The sequence below is a fragment of the Prosopis cineraria genome, unplaced genomic scaffold, assembly GCF_029017545.1.
Source record: "Prosopis cineraria cultivar Desert tree isolate PC_DT_omini unplaced genomic scaffold, ASM2901754v1 PC4, whole genome shotgun sequence".
Taxonomy (NCBI): Eukaryota; Viridiplantae; Streptophyta; class Magnoliopsida; order Fabales; family Fabaceae; genus Prosopis; species Prosopis cineraria.
The window spans coordinates 9,507,601-9,533,207 of record NW_026555335.1 but is presented as its reverse complement, the minus strand read 5'-3'; the positions used below and the strand labels follow the sequence as shown (position 1 = coordinate 9,533,207).

General features: G+C 32.5%; 3 protein-coding genes across 5 annotated transcripts; all 3 read right to left on the bottom strand.

Moving 5' to 3' along the window:
* Positions 1 to 393: 393 nt before the first annotated feature.
* LOC129308675 (peroxidase 15-like) lies at positions 394 to 2,903 on the bottom strand. 3 transcript variants are annotated; one of them, XR_008592689.1, is made up of 5 exons: positions 2,635 to 2,903; positions 1,852 to 2,043; positions 1,586 to 1,751; positions 1,144 to 1,511; positions 394 to 656 (listed from the first exon to the last, which is right to left on the bottom strand). XR_008592689.1 is itself a non-coding variant. In XM_054949966.1 (5 exons), exons 1-4 carry the CDS (start codon positions 2,851 to 2,853, stop codon positions 1,195 to 1,197), a joined length of 894 nt encoding a protein of 297 aa, XP_054805941.1. In that variant the 5' UTR covers positions 2,854 to 2,903; the 3' UTR covers positions 394 to 656; positions 1,149 to 1,194. The 3 variants fall into 3 exon arrangements, 2 of the variants coding, with proteins under 2 accessions (XP_054805941.1, XP_054805940.1); XM_054949966.1 differs by having other exon boundaries at positions 1,149 to 1,511; XM_054949965.1 differs by lacking the exon at positions 394 to 656 and having other exon boundaries at positions 945 to 1,511.
* A 1,529-nt stretch (positions 2,904 to 4,432) lies between these two features.
* On the bottom strand, positions 4,433 to 7,666 carry LOC129308706 (peroxidase A2-like). Its single transcript, XM_054950028.1, has 4 exons — positions 7,437 to 7,666; positions 6,469 to 6,660; positions 5,197 to 5,362; positions 4,433 to 5,117 (listed from the first exon to the last, which is right to left on the bottom strand). The coding sequence occupies exons 1-4, from the start codon at positions 7,653 to 7,655 to the stop codon at positions 4,633 to 4,635; spliced, it is 1,062 nt and encodes a 353-aa protein (XP_054806003.1). The 5' UTR covers positions 7,656 to 7,666; the 3' UTR covers positions 4,433 to 4,632.
* Positions 7,667 to 11,813: 4,147 nt separating this feature from the next.
* Positions 11,814 to 15,151, bottom strand: LOC129308705 (peroxidase A2-like). The gene is made up of 4 exons (XM_054950026.1): positions 14,890 to 15,151; positions 14,342 to 14,533; positions 12,798 to 12,963; positions 11,814 to 12,433 (listed from the first exon to the last, which is right to left on the bottom strand). Exons 1-4 carry the CDS (start codon positions 15,106 to 15,108, stop codon positions 11,949 to 11,951), a joined length of 1,062 nt encoding a protein of 353 aa, XP_054806001.1. The 5' UTR covers positions 15,109 to 15,151; the 3' UTR covers positions 11,814 to 11,948.
* Between the last annotated feature and the right edge of the window lie 10,456 nt (positions 15,152 to 25,607).

Below are 25,607 nucleotides of genomic sequence, written 5' to 3'. Positions count from 1 at the left end.
TAATATGATAATTTTCAAAAAAATCATGTCAAAAATACCAAGAAACTTCCGCATAATCACTCCAATTTATGGTCCCTTTCTGTTATTCACACATTTTAGGGGCATTTTTTGTGTCATTTCCCCACAGCATTATTTTTGATTGCATATAATTATTATCTTGTTTGAGGGACAGTTAAATATTAAATATTAACACATTTTATAACATAAATTTTAACAGTAATTGACCATATTATGAGAAATTAATTTTCTTTTGTTAGATTCAAATTTTATTGGTATTTTCGCGAAGCATTAAACTATAAATTTTTTTTCAAGTTCTTTTCAAACTCGAGAATTTTTCATTCATTGGGACATCGTTTTTGGCAATCTGAACCTAGCTAGCGAGACCAATATTCGTGGGTCAAATTTAACAACTTTCAAACTCTTTTCGTACTGAGCTGTTACATCACCTAATTCCTTGTCAAAAAGCAAATTAAATTTTCAGCATCATGCTTGCTAGAGAAGCACGGAAAAGAAAACACACACTAACAAGTCTTCAAGCTGATTACGGAAGCTCCATCATGCTGTCAAGGGATATTTCTTATGTAGGGAAGAGCTTATTGTTGTGTCACACGTAGAAAGGAGTTGGAAAGAGCTCTGAGCATATAAATAGGTGTACCCTGCATCTCACATAATTAACTTTTAGAAAAGAGAGTAATAATTTTACAACAAAATGATATCAAAATCAGATTTAGATTTGACCAGATGGTGAGCCCCTTCCGATGGAGCAAATGTGACTAGGGCATCACATATTGATAGAAAAAATTGTTACGTCTCATATTGATAGGACTTGAAGAGAGTTATGAACATAAAAATAAATGCACTACACATCTCATTTAGGAAAGCCCATGATATCATGCTCTACTAGATGAGTAGTAACTTGTCACCTTCAAGCTGATGCTTGCCACTTGTATCAATATATATATATATATATATATAACAGCATCAACTCCACCATGGTTTGTAATACACATATATTCGGATTCGGATATATTGGAAATCCCAAAAAAAAGAATAAAAGCAAACACACACACACACATCTCATCAGAAACACCGGCATTATTTAATATTATTTTCAGTGTGGCATAATAATAAAATTATTATTACCATACCAAAGGACCGCTACATGGGACACACACAAGAAGCCTACATAGATATTCATGATGGGGCTGTGTCTCTGGCGAAGCTATTGACAATGGGGATGGTATCGGCACCGAAAGTAGAGAACAAGACTTGGTCGCTGTTGAGTAGGCCAGCGTGAAAGTGAAGGTTGGTGTAATAGTTCTTGTCAAACTTGTCAGGAGTGGTCAGGTCCAGATTGGTCAAGTTGTTGCCATCTCCATCCTGAGGGCATATTACACGCAGCTTTTGAAGGTACCATGGGTTGAGAGTCGGATCAGGCTGACCTGTGCCACTGAAATTGCATAATCTGTCCACAAAATTGCGGCAGTGTGATCTTCCAAATGTGTGAGCACCTGCAAGTGAATTCCAGATATATATCAAACAAAGAAAAACAAGAAAGTAAAGTGAATGAGAAAAACAGATATACCAGAGAGAGCAACGAGATCAGTAGTGTTGAGGCCCTGAGCAGCGAAGGAGGCTTTGAGTTTATCCAAGTTGAAGAAGGGAGGAGGAAGGTTAGCATTGGCCAGTCCTCGGTTGGCCGTTGTGCTGTCCCTTCTTCCCAGCGGAACTCTCCATCCCCGACCACCCGCCTGTCATTCGTTTTCAAACATATCCGTGTTGTTTACCCAGTTTTTGTGCCAGTTAACAGTAGATATAGGCGAGAGGAAGATGGATAGAAGGATAAAGTACCAAAACAACAGAAACTTCAGCAGCAAGGGCAAGAATATCAGCACACGAGACTGTGGCAGGGCAAGCAGCTTCAACTGCAGATTTGATGTTGTTGACAACATCCAATCCTCTTATTGAGTTCACATTTGGAAAAGCATCTTGCTCGCTGTCTATCGTATCCGTCTTGTTCAATAATATTGATGCATCACAACCCTGCACGCCCCACACACACAACATATACATACATATTCAATCAACTTTACTCTGGATGAAGAGAAATCATAACAGCAAGCAGATATATGCGAAAGTCGAGAGAAATTCAGATACTACATGTCGTACTGCATGCCTTCGACTTCACTATTGTAAATTTAAGTTAGATCCATCCGCATCTTTTTATAACTATAGAAATACTACTGTCCCTTTCCTCAGCATGCATCAGCGGTAAAAACAAGTATTCCTGCAAATTTATCAATTTAAACAAGGGCCAGTACTGTATCTTTCATCTTCTTGCCATAATATCCCAATTATAGCCCAAAACAGCAAATAGAAAACTGTCTGAAATATTAATCACTTAGTTTCGTGATGATCAATTCTACTTAAGAGTTCTAATCACTAATTAAAGCAAAATATATATAACAGAAAAGTTCACAAACTCGAGTCCATGCCAGCAGAACATTGCTCTCCAAATAATGACGGCTTCGTCATTGCAGAGAAAACAACGTACATTACTTTTAATACCAATACATAAGATAAACAGAGAATATATATATATATATATATATAGTGCTGAAGAAGCACACATACTTGGACGAAGCAATCATGAAAGTGAAGCCTGATGAGACTGGCCCCAATACGACGATCGGATCTTAAAGCATTATGAACAACCTCTAGAACAATCGCCTGCAACTTTGGACATGTGTCTTCGTAAAACGAAGGATCTAACTGGCCGTATGAAACTGATATTCCTGCCAGCACTACTATTGTACAGCATAGAGCTGCCACTGACAGGCGAACAAAACTCATTTTGTTGTTTCTTTCTTTTTCAGAGGGTTGTGCGTAGTTGTGTGTTTTGAGAGCTCTTCATGAGCACTTATTTATTGAGGAACACATGGGTTGGTTTGGCATCAAGATATTGAAAAATAATGATGAGGATGGGTTTACTACTAAGGTAATATTGCGGTCACTATACGAAAGAGACAAATCCATACATGTTTTTTTTTTGGGTGAAAATATTTTTTTGGTGAAACAAATCTATATATGTTTTTAATTTAGAGACGTACGTGGTGGGCGGCTAACGGCTATATATATATATATATATTGCAATGTGGTTCAGTTGAGATTAGTGTGACTGAGATTTGTTAAATATTAAAAGGTTTTGAATAAATTAAGGTCTTGCATCAACTTGGGAAACATCACTTTTCGGAAAACAAACTTGTGGAAAACTGAACATTGCACGTAGGCTTCTTTTAAGATTTTTTGCCTGGACGTTCATAGTCTGCATCAACATGGATCTATATCGATGTTGATCTTCTTGTCATGTCATATCATATACACGTACTATTATTACTTTCTTTGCAATTTACCCTTTAAAAAACTGACCGTAATTTATGAGTAACATGTCTTTCTCTATTTAATTAACATTTAAAAGAAAAAGTTTAGACACTCGATCGAGTCCATGTTGACACGAATGACTCTGGGCCCGAAATTGATCAAACGGCTTTATCATGACCAGGAAAAAGATTAGATTCAGCTTATACAAGTATTCACATATATATATATATATATATATTACTTATGCTAAAACCTGAGCATATGAAACTGATATTCATAATCATATATTCCTGCAAGCCGCCAGACGAAAAGAGCTCCTTCTATTTCTTTAAAAAAGAAAAAAAGAGCACTGAGTTGTGAGCTTCTAGTGTGTTGTGAGAGCTCTTTACGAGCGTGATGATGCTGGGTTAATTCTTAATTGCTAAGTGGTCCCTGTGAAAGAGACAAATCCATATATATTTAATATTTACAGCATCGCAGTGGGAAGCCATACTGTGCCGTAATTATATATTCAAGGTTTAGTTGAGAACAGCGTCATCCATGTTTGCTCAAGGTGATTAATCCATTCAAAAGTAATTAGTTTAATTTTGACTATTTTTTCTTTACAATTAAATGACTTGTGTTAGAAACGGGAGCAACCATTCCCCCGGGAACAGAGAAAAATAGGCAAGCATATTCTATTCTTTGCTCAGATAAAAAAAAAAAAATACCATTTGCTAAATATATCTTGACCAGCTAGCTTAGGGAAACGTAATCCATTTTTTTCTGATTTTCAATACTGTATTTTTTATAACCTTATTCGATAGCGTGTCATCAATTGTACTGTATTGTATTTTCTGTCCTGGTTTATAATTTTAAATAATTGCAATAATTAGAAAAAAAAATTAATCAGACACCTGTATATGTAGCAAGTTTTGTAAAACAAGATAAAAAATGCCATTATTAACACCCAATTTCTTGTATCAAACTATCAAAGACACAGAGTGAGTCATTAGAAAATCAACCACGTATAGGTTGCTGATCTTCAATAACATCAAAGACAAAGAGTGAGTCATTAGCAAATCAACCACATATAGGTTGCTGGTCTTCAAAAAGAAAAAAGACAAAGCATGCACAGATATAAGAAACACAAATGACATCATTATTACCAGTGGCAGAATAAAAAAGTTACTATGGAAACAAAACACAGTACGCAGGTGCATGTAGCACGCACACGCCCACACTGAGAAATCAGCCCATTAGTCAACTTGTTCAGATTGAGCTGACCAGAACATCATCATTAGATTCTTTGGTGAGAGTGAGAATACCCAATCGAGAAGAGTCGGAGTTAACAAAGTTACAGTGAGATCGGATTTCACCTTGAGAGACAGTCAAGGGACTGATATTACCCATCTTGATCATGGAAGCAGCGAACTGAGCGAAGAAGAGGGACTGGTTGCTGGCGAAGCTATTTACAATGGCGACGGTGTCAGCACCAGAAGTGGAGAATAAGACTTGGTCGCTGTTAAGGAGGCCATCGTGAGCCTGAAGGTTGGTGTAATAGTTCTTGTCAAACGCATCAGGTGTGGTCAGGTCCAGATTGGTCAAGGCGGTGCCGTCCCCGTTCTGAGGGCATATTAGTCGCAGGTCTTGAAGGTATGTCGTGTTGAGATTCGGGTCGGGTTGGCCTGTGCCACTGAAATTGTATAATCGATCCACAAATAAGCTGCATTTTGATCTTCCGAATGTGTGAGCACCTGAAAGTGAAGCCCGGCCGGCACTATTATAAAAGTTGACAAGAAAGAAAATAAGTGGTTAATTTCTTATGAAGATTACCGGAGAGAGCAACGAGGTCAGTGGCGTCAAGGCCATGAGCAGCGAAAGTGGATATGAGTTGATCCAAAGTGAAGGACGGAGGAGGAAGGTTTGCCTCTGCCAGCGTCCTATTAGCGGTGGTGCTGTCCCTTCGTCCCAGTTGAACTCTCCACCCCTTTCCATCAGACTGTGTCATAAATCATTCAATGCTCAATTTCACTCTTCTTTTTCATCTTAGATATAGTGCAATCCCAAACTATGTGTATCACACATCTTAAACAAAGTTGGCTTTATCTTTAATCAAAACATGCCAGTTCTTTCCAAGTACGTTCTTATTTATTAGGAGTACATGATTATTAGCATAATTCCAACTTCCAAAAAACATTTATTATATTATATATATACTATCTTATTCCAATTTATAAGACTCTTATGAAGAGATTGGGCATATCAAAATATAAGATATTTTGATGACAATTGGTTTTTATTAATGATGCTTTTTCAATATTATTCTTTTAATATTCTTTCACAAATAAAATATTAAATGGAGGACATTTTTAGATGTTTATATTTTTGTTTTGAAAAAAATAAAGTTGTGAAGTTTATCTAATAAACTTTATTGTTATGCATAATTTTATCTAAAAATATCTTATAAATTAGGATAGTGAAAGTATAATTGTAAAAATTAGGATAGGTGAAATATGTGAAGAAAGTTTGTTGACATATTACACATTATAATTAATTTATATTATAAAAATATATATACATTTAAAAATTGCTTATAAAGTGAAGAAAGTATGGTTTAATTGTGTATGCTTGAGTGCTTTAATTTATCCAAGTCATCTTTTAGAATATTTTTATGATCCAAAATGTAAGTCATTATTTTTGAATTTTGTGAAGTACACATATTTTATTAAAAAAAAAACGTTCTTCCCTGTCAATTTCCAATAGAGAGATAGGGAAATCATATAATCTCTCTATTTATAAGGCATTTGTGATATGATTACACTCTCAAAAAGTTAATTAATTATCTTTAAAATTATACCGTCTCTTCATGTTTGTTTTTATTTAATAAGGTGTATCATTTGAAAATGAAGGTTGATTGGTTTATTTATTAAGGATATTTTTAAAGAAAAAACTCATTAATTATACATTGAAAAATTAAAAATATCTTATATTTTTTTTAACATATTGGTTAAAAAAACCTATTTTTAACAAGAATGGCTCAAAACAAAGCAATTTTCAGACAACTTTGATGGAGCAGCAAATTAAGTGCAGAGAACAAAGAAGTACCAAAATGACAGAGACTTCAGCAGCAAGGGCCAGAATATCAGCACAAGAAACGGCGGCAGGGCAAGCAGCTTCAACTGCAGATTTTATATTGTTGACAACATCCAATCCTCTTATTGAGTCCACATTTGGAATTGCGTCTTGTTCGCTTTCTATCGTATTCGTCTTGTTTAACAATATTGATGCATCACAACCCTGCATGCCCCACGCCAATACACATATATACTATATTTATTTAATCACTGTTGACATGTGTATTAATAAATACATATATTTTACCCCCACAAAGACTTATCAAGCTCTCCAAGGATCCATATCACTCATCCATTTCAGCTCAAAAAAATATGACTCGTCCACTTTTTGTTCCAACTTTCACTGAGCGTGAAGAGACATAAGAGAAGACTCATACCAAAATGCAGAGAGGTTCAGATCACATATTTGAAAATATTAATTATTGTGTACATCTTTCCTACTTTAATATTATAAACTAAAGCTAAGTTAGATCTACGCAATTTTTCAGCTTTATAAAAATATTGTTATCTTTTTCTCTGCACACCAGTAGTTATTCCTGCAGTATCATGTCAAAGTATCATCTTTCAATATATATCCGAGTTACGATCTTGGACAGTGTGTGTCTGATTTAGTGGCTTTTTCATTCAGATTAAGCTCAAGACAACTACTAGAAAATGGTCTAAAATAGTAATCATGTAATTTTGCCATGTAATCAAGTCTACTAGGGTTCTCATAACTAAAGTAAATATACACATAGAAGCTCATAAACTCAGAGGCCATGCAAAATGCCTGTAATTCAAACGGCTTCATCATGACAAAGAACAGTATTAGATTCAGCTTTAAGAGTGTTCACTATTCACTTTGCAACTACTGTTAATGAAAATATATTATATATGTGTGTGTGTGTGTGTGTGGTAATTAGAGAAAGTGAAGGAGAAGAAGAATAATTAAGCACATACTTGGACGAAGCAATCATGGAAGTGAAGCCTGATGAGACTGGCACCAATACGTGGATCAGATCTTAAAGCATTATGAACAACCTCTCGTACTATCGCATGCACCTTTGGACATGTCTCTTTGTAAAACGAAGGATCTAACTGACCGTATGGAACTGATATTCCTGCAAGCACAAAGTATGCACAGCATAGAGCTGCCACAGAGACACGAAGAGAACTCATTCTCAGCTCCATTTCTGTGTCTGCACGTGAAGTTCTTCCGTGGTCTAAGAGCTCTCTATGAGCGTTTATTTATAGAGGACAGATGGGTTGATTTGGCATCAAGATATTGATGATCTTGATGATGGGTTAATTACTCTAAGGAAATATTGTGGTCCCCACCAAAGACACAAAATCCATGTCTTATATTTATGGTCATCAGTGGTATAGGGTTTAGTTGAGAATATAAAACGTGATGTTAGTTAACTGTGAATAATTTAAAAATGATTAGTTTTCATTTTTTTAAATAATTTTTGATTTTAAAACACTTATAGTCGTCTTTGCTCAGATATGCATAGCCCTTATGCTAATTGTGACCTGCCGCTTGGTTGAGAGAATAAGATGAATATATAGTTTAAAATTTAAATATTTGCAATAATTTGTATTAGGTTTTTAATCAAACATTTTACCATGTATGGAAAGTGAAATAATACAAGACACAAATGCCACTACTATATTAGCAACTGAAAAAAATTTTGGGCATGCAAGATGTCTTTATTTTTTTGGGAAAATTTATAATTATAATTTTACGCTACTCTGGAGGGATTAGGTCAACTCAACGAAGGGCGTGGCCTTGAATAGATTAAGCTTTTTTTTTCCCCAAGAAAGGGATTGATTAATCGTCCCCCCCCCCCCCACACCTTTTCTTTTTGCATTAATTTGTGCATCGAAACATTGGACCTTGCACTGAGGCTTCACTTTAAAAGTGAATTCACCGTAATGAGTGCTAGCTGACCCATATTTTGCTTTTAAAAAAATTCACCTTGATCAATGATTAAATACAAACTAAAGAGTGGTAATTAGGGTGACGTTGAAAGGCACTGTAAGGGTAATTTATTTATTTCTTAAAATCACTCTCACATGTGTCTTACTATATATGTGTAATTAATCAGTTTTAAAATTTTCTTATCACCTCATAAATATATTATTGTTGAATGTGTGTGTGTGGGGGGGGGGGAATTTATTTGACAACATAATTAGCAATTTTAAGATGGTTAAACTTTTTGGTTGAGACAAATAAATAAAGTTAATTTTTTCTCATTATAAAGATTAATTTGAAAATTAAATAACTTTCTATACTGAAATAATTCAACCTTTTTCACTTTTTGTGACATGTGGACTCACGAGAAGAGAATATCCGCCGCATTATTCGTAATTCCACCATAGCTTGCTGTTATTCAATATGAAAATGGGGGGAAAAAACTGATATAAGAAACTCAAATGTTCATTTGTCTGTTATCTCCTTTCCTTAAAAAAAAAAAAAAAAAAGAAAAAGAAACAAAGAAACACAAATGTTATTAATTATCACCCGTGGCATAGTAAAAAATAGTTAGTAAAAGCTAAGATAGTACAGGCACATGTCAAGCACACGCCTACACAAAGCTTGGTTTTAATGTTCTGTTTCCCACTGTGAGAACTAAGGGTAGGCATTCGGTTAATTCGATTTTAATTTTTCTAAAATTGATCGATCAAATTATATAAAAAATTTAGATCAAATCGAATTGAAATACATAATCAAACCGAATTAAAACCGAATTGAATTTTAATGCTTCGGTTCGATCGATCTATTTGATTTATGGGCTTTGATTTAGGTTTATGAAATTTAATTATTCATATATTCTTCTATCCAATTTTTTTCCCTTGATATTGAAGGCCTAACAAAAAATAACAATCTTATACCATAATTTATGAGAAAATTAATAAGACTTAGTACTATTGTATTAAAAACTAAATTATAGAAATAAAAAATTAGAACATCACATTAAACCCAAAAAAAAAATACTATTATTGCAAGTAGGAAAAAGATGTTTCTTATTCATCTAGATGAAAATTTATTCACATTTTTAAAAATATGAAAGGAAAAATATGAATAATTCAATCGGTTTGGTTTATTTGATTTTTGAATTCTCAGATCAAATTGAACCGATCAACCAAAATTTTCATTAAAAGAAAACCAAATCGAACTGAAAAATTGAATAGACCGAAGCAAATAGATAAAATTTGATTCAATTTTCAATTTCGATTCGGTTTTGCTCACCCCTAATGAGAGCACTTGAAAGTGACACCCAACGCATTTTGCAAGTAAGAAAGAGTAGAAAGGGAAATCACCGAATGTTTAGGTTAATTGGTATTGGGGTTGTCCTAGTTTAATTAGGTCATAAGTTTGAGTTTGAAAATGCAGCAACATGATAAATCCCTCTAGGAGGGTGTGGTAGAGCCTACCCCCAAAAATGGGCCTTCTCAACTTGATTCGGATTAGTCTGGCCTCCTGAGTTAGTGAGTTGGGATAACAAATGCTATACGCAGAAAAAAAAAGAAGAAGAAGAAAAAAAGAAGAAGAAGAAGAAGAAGAAAGGGAGTAGAAAGGAAAAAAAAACCATAATTGTTAAGGCTAAATGTGGAACATTGGGCTCGAAGACAAATTTGCCGTGGCCCAACGAAAGGTTCCATAACAGCCCAATAACACCGAATCATGGGAACGCCGCACTCAAATGGCAGTGTGTTTGGATAAGGGAAAAAATCAATTCCCCCCCCCCCCCCCCAAAATCAATTTTTTAAGCAAATTACCCAAACGGTCCAAAAAGCATATGAATCGATTCTGACAGATTACGCCCGTTTTCCCGCAAGTGGATGGAATCAATATTTGTCAAAAGTTTATCAAAAAAACGTTGGAGAAAATTATAAAAGAAAGCCCACAAAAAAATTATAAATAAAGCACATAATTTAATAAAAATAAAATTAAACTCTCTTCTCTCCTCTTTTTTTTTCTTTAATAAAATTCAAATTTTGTATCCTCAAAAAATTAATATTTAATATTTAAGAATTAAATTATATAGTAATTTATATAGCTAAAATTGATTTTGATTAAATTATCTAAACATTTTTAATTCTATTAAAATTAATTTTAAAAAAATAGTATCCAAACAGATTACGTTATAACATAATTAATTATGATTAAAATTTATTATTTAATTAATTATTTTTATAATCTATTATACTCAACTGAAATTCAAACAAATTTTACTGCGGTGACCGAATCTTGAACCACTCTTCCCGCTTTCCAAGAAACTAAAAGAGCAATCTGTCACGGGCTGAGAGTCTGGCGCAGCACAAGGCGCCCGTGCGGCGTCCTGGAGGACCCCATAATCCTCAGGACAAGCCTTACCACATACGGATCACACTGGTTTCGCCCTGCCATGGGCTCATCAGGGAGGCGGCACTAGCCCCCGACTAGTTGTGCACACAGTCCGAAAACTGAGGCAGAACACCCCCAATGCTAATGTCGCCCCCTTTACCCATATTGTGCGAGGCTAACCAGCGGACCGTTCATTATCTTGGTCTTTACACGGTCACGGAGATATCATCCGTGACAAATCGCCTTTCCTCTCAACGAAGCGCACCCACGCGACTTTGATTCCTTTTGGCGGTGAAATTCAAAATTCAAAATTCAAAGGAGAGCGCCATTGCATTTTTTATAAACGAAGCAATTTTAAATAAGCAAATGTTTTAAATCAACTTGCCCAGTACAAGTGTACAACTTTAATAATTCTGCCGGTTTATAATTTTAAATAATAAGAAGCAATTTGTAAAATGTTTTAAATCAAATATGTTCATATGTTGCAAGTTTTGTAAAGCAAGGTAAGGAAATGCCATTATTAACTGAAGAACGATTTAATCATATGCGTATAATATATTCTCAGGGAGAACTCCCAAGGCTTTTAATTTTACCTTAATTTTGTCATCTTATTTTTTTTTGGTTGGATTAAAAAAACAGATCTTGAGAAATTTTACTTTGCCTTCCATATTTGATGAAATTAAATTGTTTGAACTGCAAAATATAGTCAATGCTACAGGTCTGATAAATAGCTTTCTGTGTTCAAAGTTCAAACCTTATCCTGTAACGTAAAAGTGAATTTCAGGGGCCGCAGTTTGATTTTCATGCCAACTTATTAACAACTGTCATGCATTTTTGCACTGTCATGCGAATTTTTCAATTAAATTATTCAAACAATCCTTAAATTAATTATGATTGACTTCAATAAAACGATGCTAAAAAAAAAAAAAAAAACTCTTCGCAACACTGTGCCCTCGTTCAATATAAAAATGGACAAAACACAGAGATAATGAGAAACACGAATATTATTATTAGCAGTGGCATGATAAAAAGTTATTATCACCACAAAACACAGCACACAGTCATGGGTACATGTAGCACGCACACGCCTACACAGAGAAATCAACCATTGGTCAACTTGTTCAGATTGAGCTGACCAGAACATCATCATCAGACACTTTGGTGGGAGTGACAGCACTCAAGCGAGAAGAGTCCGAGTTCACAAAGTTACAGTGAGATCGGATTTGGCCTTGAGAACCAGTCAAGGGGCTAATATTACCCATCTTGATCATGGAGGCAGCGAACTGATCGAAGAAAAGGGACTGGTTGCTGGCAAAGCTATTCACAATGGCGATGGTGTCTGCACCAGAAGTGGAGAACAAGACCTGGTCGCTGTTAAGGAGGCCATTGTGAACCTGAAGATTGGTGTAATAGTTCTTGTCGAAGGTATCAGGTGTGGTCAGGTCCAGATTGGTCAAGTTGGTACCGTCTCCATCCTCAGGGCATATTACTCGCAGGGTTTGAAGGTACGTCGTGTTGAGATCGGGATCGGGTTGGCCTGTGCTACTGAAATTGTATAATCTATCCTCAAATGTGCTGCAATGTGCTCTTCCAAATGTGTGAGCTCCTGAAAGTGAGGCCCCAGCAATATTAATTCAAATCATGTGAGTGATGATATGTTGAAAAAATAATTGTTTGTTACTTAGTCTTTTCTATTGCTTTTGAATTGATTACTTGACAAAAGGGCCAGCTCATTAGTCTTGAATTGATTGCTAAATTATTTGACAAAAAGATTGTTATTGATAAAAACAAAACAAAACAAAAGAAGAAAGAAAAAAAAGAGAGAATCAACGGGTTGCATCGACTAATCCCTCACAACATAAAGAATCAAGATTTGAATTTTTGTTCAATGAAGTGCCCGTTTGTACGTCCAATATATAGGAAGACATCGATAAGTAATTATGGAAAAACAGAAGTATAGAGAGAAATACCAGAGAGGGCAACGAGATCAGTAGTATTGAGGCCCTGAACAGCGAAAGCAGATTTGAGTTCATCTAAAGTGGAGCCTGGACCAGGAAGATTTTCATTTGCCAGCGTTCGATTTGCTGTCGTGCTGTCCCTTCGTCCCAATGGAACTTTCCACCCTTTTCCATCATCCTGTCTCACCATTCATTGTTCACTTTTATTACTTTCATCTTAAATCTAAAAGCTAGCTGAGAAGTTAGTTTCGATTTCTAAAGTAATACTAAGACCTTCTCACTTATATTTATAGGCTACTTTTAATAATAAATTTCTTCTGATTTTATTTATAAATTAATTACAGTATATTTTATCGAAATAATGAAAACCCTAAAATTTATTTAATCTTATCTAAAAATTCAACAAATTTTTAACTTTATTGTTATTAAATTACATACTATAAAAATAAATTACTCTCTAATATGTAATAACATTCCTAACATTCAATAAAAATAAAAAGATAAAGAAAAACACAAAAATCACATTGTTGCCCAAGCAAAACAAATACTCCATCCCTACATTATAAATAGAACCAGAAGAGTATTTGTTTTAATTTATCAAAATTAAAATTACCTCAAAATATATTAACTTTGCTTACAAACTTAATCTATTTGTTAACTTTATTTTTATTAAATATACATACATTTAATAAGCATAAGAGAAAAAAACTCATAAATAGAACCAAAAAAATAATTATCTATACCTCAGAAATAAAAAGGGAGCAAGTACTACTTCAATATCTCTCTCTATTTGATTGCTCACAGATATCCTCTTATTAAAGATAATAATGTTTAAAGTATGGTTTGATATTAAATGTGGACATTTCTCCTAATAAAAATTTGAACTTTGATTAAATTCGTTGTGAGGAACTAACTCCTTTTATTAGATTTAACTCTTGTTACTAATACTTCAATCTCTTTTATCTCTTACATTAATTATTTTTTTAGTAAAGCCAATCGGGGTGTTTGGGGAAAGGCGGAAGGCTATATCACAAATTATGGACACATTAATAGCAATTAACAAATTTAACTTATTTTTTTAATCTATGTGTATTAGGTAACAACCTTGAAAAAATAAAAAACTTGGAAAACTCCACAGATGATACACATGGATGTGGCCAAAATGGTTCTCAATCATGGCCGACAACTTCCACTTTCCCCATATCCAATGTATGGATATGCATGTCCTTTTTTTTTTTAAAAAAAAGTAAAGTGTATGTACCCCTAACACACAAAACATGTTAATAATTGAAACATCCAGTGCCCTACTATCAAGCACCACGCAAATTGACTATAGGGTGAATATTAAAAGCCGATTCATATGGGCTTGTCCTTTATATATAATTTACTTGAGTACAAAGTTGGTTCTCTCCCACACAACATGTTTGTCCTTTTGTATTCAAACAATATAATGTTCTACAAGTTTATTTCAATATAATATAATAACAATGATCTAAATAGTAATTAATGATGGCCAGAGCAATGTTTTAGGCAATTTTAAGGATAAGATCGAGTACCAAAACGACAGAGACTTCAGCAGCGATGGCGAGAATATCAGCACAAGAAACGGTGGCGGGGCAAGCAGCTTCAACAGCAGATTTAATGTTGTTGACAACATCCAATCCTCTTATTGAGTTCACATTTGCAAAAGCATCTTGTTCGCTGTCTATCGTATCCGTCTTGTTCAATAATATTGATGCATCACAGCCCTGCATGCCCCACACCAACACATATAATGAATATATATATTTTTCGATCTCCATAATAAAGATTCGTCAATCTCTCCAAGGACCATACAACTGAGCCACTTTTCTTGAGACTTCCACTGAGAGTGAAGAGACGTTAAGAGAAGACTTGTAAGAAGATGCTAAACTGCAGAGGAATTCAGCTAATACATCCAACTCGTACTCTACATCCTTTTCATTTTTTTAATCAAACGCTTGGTCATTACAACGATAAGTTTTAGATTCAGCTTTAGGTATCCACTATTTACTACAAGATCGGTGACTAACAAATACATTAGAAGACCAAGTAGAGAGAGTGAAGGAGATGAAAAAGCACGCACTTGGACGAAGCAGTCATGGAAATGAAGCCTGACGAGACTGGCACCAATACGTGGATCAGATCTCGAAGCATTATGAACAACCTCTCGTACAATGGCATGCACCTTAGGACATGAGTTTTTGTAAAACGAAGGATCTAACTGACCGTATGAAACTGATATTCCTGCAAGCACCACCAATGCACAGCATAGCGCTGCGACGGAGTCACCAAGAGAACTCATACTCACGCTTCTTTTCTGTGTCTCTGAAGTTCTTGTGTGTTCTAAACAGTTCTTTATGAGCGTTTATTTATAGAGGACAAATGGGTTGGTTTGGCATCAACATATTGATAATCATGACATGATGGGTTAATTACTAAGGTAATATTGTGGTCCCCATGAAAATGACAAATCCATGCCTTATATTTATGGTCGTCTATAGTGGGCGGCAAATAAATAGATAGTACAGGGTTTAGTTGAGGATAACCGGGACTAATTTTTTTTTTTTCCAAATATTTTTACATCTAATCTAACCTTCTTTATAGAAAAGGAAGATTCATGTATCTATGTACACACAACCATATTAATATTGGGTTTGAAATCATAACTTCTTTCAAAAGAGAAAGACGGCATTGCCATTTAGGACAACTAACCGGTGACAAAGAATGAATTTTTTTAAAAAAATGATTAGTTTTCATTTTTTTTTACTTTTTATTTTCACAACAGTTATACTCTTTGCTCGCACACATAGACCCATCCCATGTGCTAATTTTGACCTGCAGCTTGCTTAAGAGGCGTGTTCAATTTTCTCTAATTTTTTATGTTGTATTTTTAAGAATTCTTCAATTGTGTCCAATACAAATTTGCATCATACTTTAATAATTTCAATAATTTGTGTTAGGTTTTTAATCAAACACTTAAAACATGTGGTGGCAAGTTTTATAATACAAGTAAACAATTGCCAAAAATATAGCAGCTGCAAATCCATACAGTAAATTCTGAGAGAACCAATTTGTCTTTTTGTTTTTTTGTTTTTTGCTTGGATACTTTTATAATTATAATTTTACCCAAGCGTGGAGGATTGGGTAAGCTCAACGATGGATATGGTACTGAATAGATTATGCTTTTACTTTATTCCATTCTTTCGCAACAAATTGTGCATAAAAACATGAGAAAATATCATTTTTAATCCTTATACTTTGTTCAGATATTAACATAGGTCCTTATATATATATATATATATATATTATGTTTTAGGTCCTTATATTTTTCTTCATCAGCAATATTCATCCCTACATTTTCATAGAGATGGTGATGTGATACAAACAATATTAATAATGTTGACTTATTAATTACACTATTAATTTTGTACTTACCTATCAAATTGATGTTGACATGGATTTTTTAATAAAAATTTAAAAAACTATATAAGATGAAATAAAAAGTTCTTACATGAATTTTTTTAATAAGCAAAAATAAAAAAAAAGCCAAAATCAGATGAGATAAAGATGCTAACATGAATTTTTTAGTAAGCAAAAATTTAAAGAGTCCAAGTCAACATTTTTATTTCATCTAATATATACTTTTTTTAATTTTTTCTCATTAAAAAATTCATACCAGTATCAATTTGACACATAAGCACAAAATTAATGGTGTTAATTGACATGTTAACATTATTAACGTCATTTATGCCATGTCAACATTTTTCTAAAAATGTGGGGACCAACATTATAAATAAAAAAAGTATAGAGGCTTGAAACACTTAAAAAAAATACCGAGACCAAAAACCAAAATTTAAGCAAAGGGAAAGGATAAAAAGTAGTGTTTTTTTCAAAAACATATTGAATATTGTGAAGAGATTCCTGTTGAGACCATTGCACGTTCTTTTTCAGCCTATACTTTTCATTAGTCAATAAACTACCAACATACATTGTTGGGAAAATTGCACCTAAGGCCCTTAAAGGAAAAAAATTGCGCCTAAAGTCTAATGCTTTTTGAAATTATAATGCAGGCCTCACGGCTCTTTTCACAAATATATTTAAGAATAAAAATACACAATTGCCCTTAATCAAAAAAGCAGCAAGTACAAGTTTTTTTTATAACTATATATTTATGAATTCACAACTTTATATTAATATATTAACAAGTAATTGTTTATTGGTAGTAAAAAAAAATTTTAGGATTGACATATTTATCTTAACCAACTTAATGAATTTATAATTTAAATTTTAAATATTCACAAGTACATGCTTATCTATTCACAAGATACAACTAAAATTTATAACTTGATATATTTAAAATTAAGGTTAATCATTACAATAAGTTTAGATTTTTTCAACCACATATTTACAAATTCATAATTTTAGATTCACATATTAACAAATAATTATTCATTAGTAGTGAACATAAAGTCTTTTCTTTCTCACTAAGGATAATTATGTCTTTTTGCTCTAAAACGTATTTGCAAAAAGGAGTCCTTGAGTCCGCAGAATAATTTTAAAATGTATTGGGCTCTAAGTGCAATTTTTTTGGCTTGAGGCCTTAGATGAGATTTTCCCTATACTGTTTGCACTATTATATTTGGCCAAGAAAAAGAAGCAGCGTACTAATATCATAACTTTCTTTACAATTTTCACTTTAAAAAATCACCATAATGAGTGCCAGACTGACCCATATCGTGTTTTATTACTTAAAGCATATCCCAAGCATAGTTTTAAGAATCTTTTCTAGAAGGAAGAGCCATAATACAACGTTTGATATTTTTCAGAAAATAAAAAATAATTAATTTTCTTTACTTTTCTCAAATAAAAAAATATCTCTAAAGATTCAAATTTTAAGAAATTTATAGAATTCTAGAAATATTATATTTAAGATTTGGGGGAAAAAAAAGGTTCAAGTGAATTATTTTTAGTTGGCTCATTAGGATTAGGATATCTCTTACTGCTCATAAATCTTTATTCTGTATTTTAAGGCTTGCGTACTGTGTAAAAAGAGGGCATTGGGGCGATGAAGCTTCGATTGTTGAAAGATGTAAGGGTAATTTATTTTGTAAAATTATTGTCCCGCGCAATATTATGTGTTGTTAATCAGTTTTAATTTTTTTTAATTTCCTAAATATATTGTTGTTGGATTCATATTAAAAATTATTTCTGACTATGAACAAATATATTATTTAATTATTAACTAATGTATGGTAAACAATTAATTATTAATTAATTTCAAATATTTAGGTTAAATTATTTGGTTTAGTGGAATAAAAATTAATTTTTTTAAAAGTATAAATATTAAATTATAAGGATTAATTTAATAATTAAATAAATTTCTAGACTAGTTAAACCCTTTGTAAATTGTGGCCTCACGAGAATATCCACCGCCCAGTCGCCCACGGCAATATCTCCTTGAAGTCTGATTTTAATGAGTGAAAAAAAAAGAAGTCTGATATTAATCATGAATAAGGATAAATATGTAGGGCCCATATGTTTATTAAGCTATTAAATTCTTCCCCCATTTCAATATAATTTTTTAATAAAAAAATTTGTTTATTTTATATGATTTTTAAAAATTCGAAGCAATATTTATTAATTTTTTTATAATATACTAATATTTAGTTCAACATTTTAAACAGAATTTATTAAGTTTCAGGGAAATTTTTGACGGTGTAGTCAATATTTTTTCATTAATTGTATCTTAAAAAATTACGTGCAGACTGCAAATATCTTAGAAGACATGTATTTTGAAACAGATGGAGTAATAATTAAAAGAGGAAAAGATATTAAAACTAGAAAGATTGGGTAAAAATAAAAGAAGCAAGCCTTACCATATATTTGCTCTTATTCACCGTGTGATTATTGTCACTCTATTTCAAAATATTCATGTCACTGAGACGAACCCTAGTTTTAGCAGAACCACCCAATCGCTCACCTTTTGGCTCTACAAATTAGAAATCTTACAGGTTCACACAAAATTTCTTAGGTAAGCTTTGAGAGTCCAGAAACACCGACGATCGACTTTGATATTATTATTCCACCATAAAAATATTTATATTATATAATGAATATGAATATGAATACATATACCGTCGTTGTTTTGGACCAGCATGTCGTATGAATATTGTGTCTCAGTGATGCATATAAGCTGGAGCTTGATTAGTGTAGTTGTTATGAAAGCTGATTGCTGATGCAACTCTTTTTATCTTTGATGATAAATAATGATATCCATGAGTTGGTGGCTTGGTGCATTGTTGGGAGTGCTTCAATTCATTCAATATAAAAATATGATTTTTAAGGAAAAATAGGAATACTACCTCTTGAGACTAAAATTATTTGGTGAATTTAGATTTCTGTCCGGTAAGTAACCTGAATTCACTCATTCAATAAGTATGTCATACGATATAATAATAATCACTTTATTTAATTGAATAGTTGTCATAAAATTTATCAAATATAATACATAAAATTTCAAGTTTTTAGAGGAACAATGCATGTGATTAAGGAATGTTCTAATAGTGAGAATTGTTATACATTTTTGAGAGAAATATATCTTAATAATTTTTAAATATTGATACAATTATATGGCTATAATTAAAATACTTATTAAATGAATGAATTTACATCCCTTATCAAATTCAAACTCCGGTGAATTTGTAATAAGCTTAATTGTTTCATTTTCCCACAAACATCAAGTTTTTCTTTATTCATTATGGCCACCAAAAGAAATAAATGAAATTCAAAAATCATAAATTTGTGAAATGACAGAGGGAATAGAATTTTAAGCAGTAGCAAATGGACAAAAATATACATGTACTATTTAATCGGCATTGTAACATAGCTTAATTTCAAATTTTGAAAAATTAGATGTAAATGATGGAAGTTTTGCTGGGAGAATGAAATGTAAATTATAAATGTTTATTACAAATCCCAAAAGCGTAGTTAAAAGTTTTGAAAGCATGTTTTCAAACCTTAAAAATGAAGTTGCAAGTCCTGAAAATTATAATTTTTTTTTACAATTTATAACTTACTATTTGCAATTAATCTTCAAACTTTGATCATTAAATTTATGCAATTTATATTCTACTTGCACTAATTACAATATTTACAACTAAGTTTTAGAGATTTGCAACCAAGCTTTTGAACATTTGCAATTAAATCATGTTATCAGCTTACTACGCAAGAGCTTTGGGTCTATTAATTTTAATTTTTAACTTTATACTATGCTTGGCTCACCAGAAAAAAATAGACAAAAGAAAAAATTGAGTAAAAAAGAAAAATAAGGGATGGAAGTATAATTTAATCCTTCTCAGACATTATTTCACAAAAAGTTACAGCGCTTCAGTGTTTTTCTTTCGCGATCCTTCTATATAATTTATTCTTAATTTCTTTGTTTTTTTATTATCTGTGGTTTCAGCAGGAACAAATTAAGTATTAAAATTAATAGGCACACTCTATCCCCACCCCACGTACTCATCTTTTAATTTGTCAATCAGTCAACACTTCTCCACTAACATGCAATAATGAGACAAAGACCATTGCCTTGGCGCCCATAACATTAAGTTCATAAAATACTCACTTCATTTAAAAATATAAAATATTTTTAATTAAATTCATTTCTTAATAAATTAATTATTTATTTTTAAATTAATTATTTTTTATATTTACTCTTATTAAATATCCTAAAATAAATAAAATAATTTATTTAGTACGGAAACTTTTGAAAAAAAGGCAATAATTACGCCTTAAAATATTAAAAATGTCTTATATTTTTTTAATTTTCAACTCTTCAAAAAATACTTTATATTTTTTAATGAAAGGATTAATAATTAATTTTCTTAAATTGTAAATTATACTCGTTATGATTCTTATTATGTGACACCTTCTATGATTATTTTTTGATTCATAATATGAGATGCACTATGGGGTATTAATTATATTTTCTAAATAATATCTCCATTTAAATTTATTAATTATGAGAGAGTGAATATAATGCAAATTTGCAAATTTTCAATTTAAATAGGCATAAAATTAGAAATTTATTTTTTATTTTTTGCTGGAAAAACACTATCGTTAAAACCAGAAATTTGAGTGAGAAAGTATTACAATAAAAAACCTCAACCTATACTAGTGGCGGCAAAGGCAATATCACTAGGAAAAAAACTAGCCAGGGATGGTGGGCGTCTAGAAACCCAAGACACACTCCCTTAACAGAGTTACTAGTAAGCTAGTTGGCTGCTAGATTAATAGATTGGCAGATTTAAGAAAAATGAGCAAAAAAAAAAAAGGAGTTGCTTAAAGCCTTAATGTCATCAGTAATGCTATTAGAACTCCATTTAAGGACATCAATATCAGCATCTATGGCTTGAACAAGGAGAAGGCAATTAAACTTAAACTCATATAAAAAAGTTAAGAGCAACCACCATTTGAACTCCTTTGCAAAGAGCCGGTGCTTTAGCTTGAAAAGTAGAGACAGCTTTGCATTTGGTCTCAAGGAACTCCATTGTTGTTCCATTTGAACCACGAAAGATAATTCCCACTCTAACTTTCCTGCCCAACATAATAAAAGATGCATCAATATTACATTTAATAAAGGAAGATGTAAGAATGCACCATCTTTGAGGAGGGCTGGAAGGCGTCTCCTCTTGAGGCACTTTCTCTTAAGGAGGTACAAGCCAATTATACACAGAACAAAATTCATTAAGTAATGATTCAAAGTTAGTAGCCACAAACAGAGGATCCACATAAAAATTAGAAACCAACCAATCTTGACAAGTCTTTTTCGGGTAAAGAAAGCAACTCATAAAGTAGGAATAGCACTCATAATAGACTTGATTGAAACTTCTCATCCAGTAAAAGATAGAAATTTGTTCTTCTAAAATCTTCCTCTTAACTCTATCTTTGACAAAGCCTAAGGCCTCATTTTTAGATCTACCCTAAAGAATAGACAAACCAAAATATTTCCCTAAGCAATCAACATATTAAACATGTTAAAAGTGTATGCACGAACATAATCTAGAGTATTAGAAGAGACGAATAAACAAGACTTATTGAAATTAATTCTCCAACTAAAGGCGTGAAAATATAAATCTAAGGAATACCTCATCATTTCACAATTTTTCTTATCTGCTTTGATGAAAAACATAGAGTCATTTATAAAGAAACTATATGTAACTTGTGGACACACCTTAGCAAGTTTTACTCCAGTCAACACTCTATAAGTAGCTATGTCATTAAGCACATTGAACAGTGTAACATTTAAAAAATTAACTGTGATTAGTTAACCCAATTATTGTGATTAGTGAGTTAACGAGGTGTATGGCTAGAGGGGTCTAATTTGGTGTAATTGTTGTGACTTTAGCCATAGAAGTAAGTTTGAATTGATGGCGGGCCACCCGAGCAAGGAAAAGAGGAAGAAAAAGTAAAGATTTGCTCTCTGTGTCATATGCCGCAGTGTGTAGTCAGTCTGCATGGCTCATAGAGGCAGATTTGAGTACAACAGACTCCTTTATGCCATGTACTATGGCAGAGGGTAACATGCGTTGCAACACGGCCAAAAATTTAATATATCAGATTCGTATCAGCACGAGAAAAATAGAAAAGAGAAAGGAAAAACTAAATAGCACTAGTTTGGCTTTGCTAGAGTTTGTTGTTAGATCATATTAGGTGACAGATTGAAGCTCCTAAACACTTAAGGTAAGCAATCTAAGCCTTATTATTCCTTTCTCTCCCTCATTTATGATAATTTATGGTAGGGTTTGAGTATGAAGGTTGAAATTCAGTCTATAAGGGTATGGATCTGATTTTATTAATTAAAATGAGTATAGTAGGAGTTATTTAAGGCATTAAAATACTCAATTGATGAAATTATCAAGAGTTTGTTAGGTAGAGAATTTAATATCCAAAAATTGACATAAATGTGATAGTTGGGAGAGGTTTATGTGCATTAATGATGGCTTAAAGTATTATTAATGATAATGTGTATTAATAAAATCTAAAGAACCCATTAGATATGAATGGGTAGAGATTTATGGGATTGGTAAATAAAGAAAATGTGAAATCAATGTTGATATTTCCCTAAGAGTAGGATTGTGATGATATTCTTGCTTGGTTGTAATGTGAATCATTTGGCACCATTTAAGCTTGTTGAAACTTTAGAAGTTGATATTGTGAAGGGTAAAACTTTGACCTCTCAAAGGTTTGAGGTGATCAGGAAAAACGTAACCTTTATAGTTGGATGTTAATTGTGTATGTGAAATGTAATTTATGATTTAAATTTGTGATGCATATTGGTAATGTGTTTGACTTGCGACATGGTTTTGAAAAGAAAAATCTTGATTATGCCACTACTTGTGATTTATAAATTTACTTGTGGTATGTTATTGTAAAAGTAAAGAATTATGATATGTGATATGTTGAATGTGTGGAGTGACTAAATATGAGATAATTTATCATGGATTGATTCTTGAAATGTATATTATATGAAAAATGTGCATAGCATGACATTGGCGAGAGTTCACCTAGGGAGAGGAGTAGATTGGTTTAAGTCTACGTGGTACTGGCAGTGACCATTAGAATCTAGAACTTGCCTTGGCACCGACCATTAAAATTAAGAGATAGTCCTTGTCCCATGGTTGATTTGGGACTGTCCTATTTATTTTATGAGAGACTTGAACCTAACTAGTCTCCACAGTTCATAAGAAGACTAGATTAAGGGTACGACACCCTATAGTTGATAGTATTAGGAAAAATTAGATTACATAAGTGAGTGAGTTCACCTTAACCCAGTAGCTCCTCACAAGTGGTAGGCTGGGTTAATCCGTAAGGGACATAGCCATGTGATAGCCACTGGTTTTATGTTTGAGGTAACAGGATGGTATAAGATTAGCATATGATCATGCATATAAGACCGATCACATAGTTATTGGTTTTGTGGTTTGGCATATGTTAGGGGCGCGTGATTATTATTATTGCAACCCGTGTTTTTCTTTGTGAAATATCATGACATTATGTGTTGTGGGCCCAGTCACATGGATGTTAGTTTTGTGAACCATGGCCAAGTATTTATATATGATATTTGTATATTTGCCTAATTATATTTATTTACAATTGATATATAACTATATAAGTTAAGTAAAACTTAGTTACTGAGTAGTTGTACTCACTCCTTAATTCTCAATATTTACAGGACCTTGCTTATTAGATCCGAATCGGGAAAAACATACAAAGGCCTAAGATTGTGGAGTAATCCTCTTTATACCTCTTTTTATTGTTTTCATGTGTATTTGTTAATGTAATTGCTAACTAGGATCATTTGACCTGATTTATGCACTACTTACATGATTTTATGTATAACTTGTGTATTTTATGCCCTGAGTTAGTGAGTTTTAGTTGTAAACTATAGATAGGGTCAAAATACTTGTGTAAGTAGAGACATATGTATTTTGAAAGATTTGGGATGAAATTGATGTATTTGTACAACTTTATTCCCCCTTTATGTTTTGAGAAAATCGGGGTTGAGTGATGATTTTTTGATAAACGTGTTTTTGCTTGTGTGTCATGCATTGCAAGGGTCTGTTAGAGTTTATTGAGTGTGGTTGGATGGTCAGTGTGAGTTATTTAGGACATGTGGTTGAATTAGGATACCATTTGAGAAATTTTGTAAAAAAGTGGTCAAAATGAATTTTGGTGTCCAACTTTTTATAGAAAAAGAATTTGAATATGAAACTGGTGCCTTTAGCTAGAGTTAGGAAAAAGCTCTGTGTAGACATTGAAACTATCTAAATCGGACGTTAAACGGAGATTTAGGATGCATCGAAAGTTTGTTCCTTATGCTATCAAATAACAACATTGAGGACTGTCAAATTCGTATAATGCACTACGGTGCATGGCATAGAGAAGACGAGCCGTGATGCATATGTCATTTTTTGCATAAAGTTTGTTTTTGAGTTTTAAAACTTATTTTTTTAGGTTCTAATTGATTTTCAAGCTTCCACATTACTTTTTAAACTTTGATTTGAGCTTATTAAATAATGTTTGAGATTTAAAATGTTGAAATTAAGATTCCTTTCAAAAAGGATTTGAGAAATTTTCTTTTTATAAAATTTTACAATTTAGCAATCTTTTGAGAGTTAATTCTCTAATTGCCATGATTTGGAGTTAAACGTAGATTAGTAAAGGAAATTTTATAGGCAACACATCAACAACTAGAATAACTAAATAATGAGAAAGGGGATCCCCTTAGTGAAAACCTTTCTGAGGCATAATTCTAGCAATATCCTGCCCACCAAAATGTAAAGTAAAAGCCATAGAATCAACACAAGTCATAACTCTAGTAATTCACAGAAGATGGAAACCCATTTGAGAACCACACAATTCAAGAAATCCTACACCATACAGTCATAAGCCTTATTCATATCAATTTTTAAAGCTAATTCATGCTTATTACCACTTCTATTCCTAAAGTAGTGAAACATTTCATGCATAATAATAATATTGTCTTCAATTTGTCTATTTGCAACAAAAGCTCTTTGATTTTGACTAATAATGGTTGGCAAAATAGGCTTTAATTGTAAAGTGATAATTTTTGAAATGATTTTAGAAGAGAAATTACATAAACTAATAGGATAATAGTGTCTTACAGAGTCAGGGTTGTCAATCTTTGGCACCATTAATAAATTTCAACACAGTCAAAGGCAAGTTATTAGAGAAGCCATGCTTCATGTTAAAAATCTTATCCTTTATAATTTTCTAAGA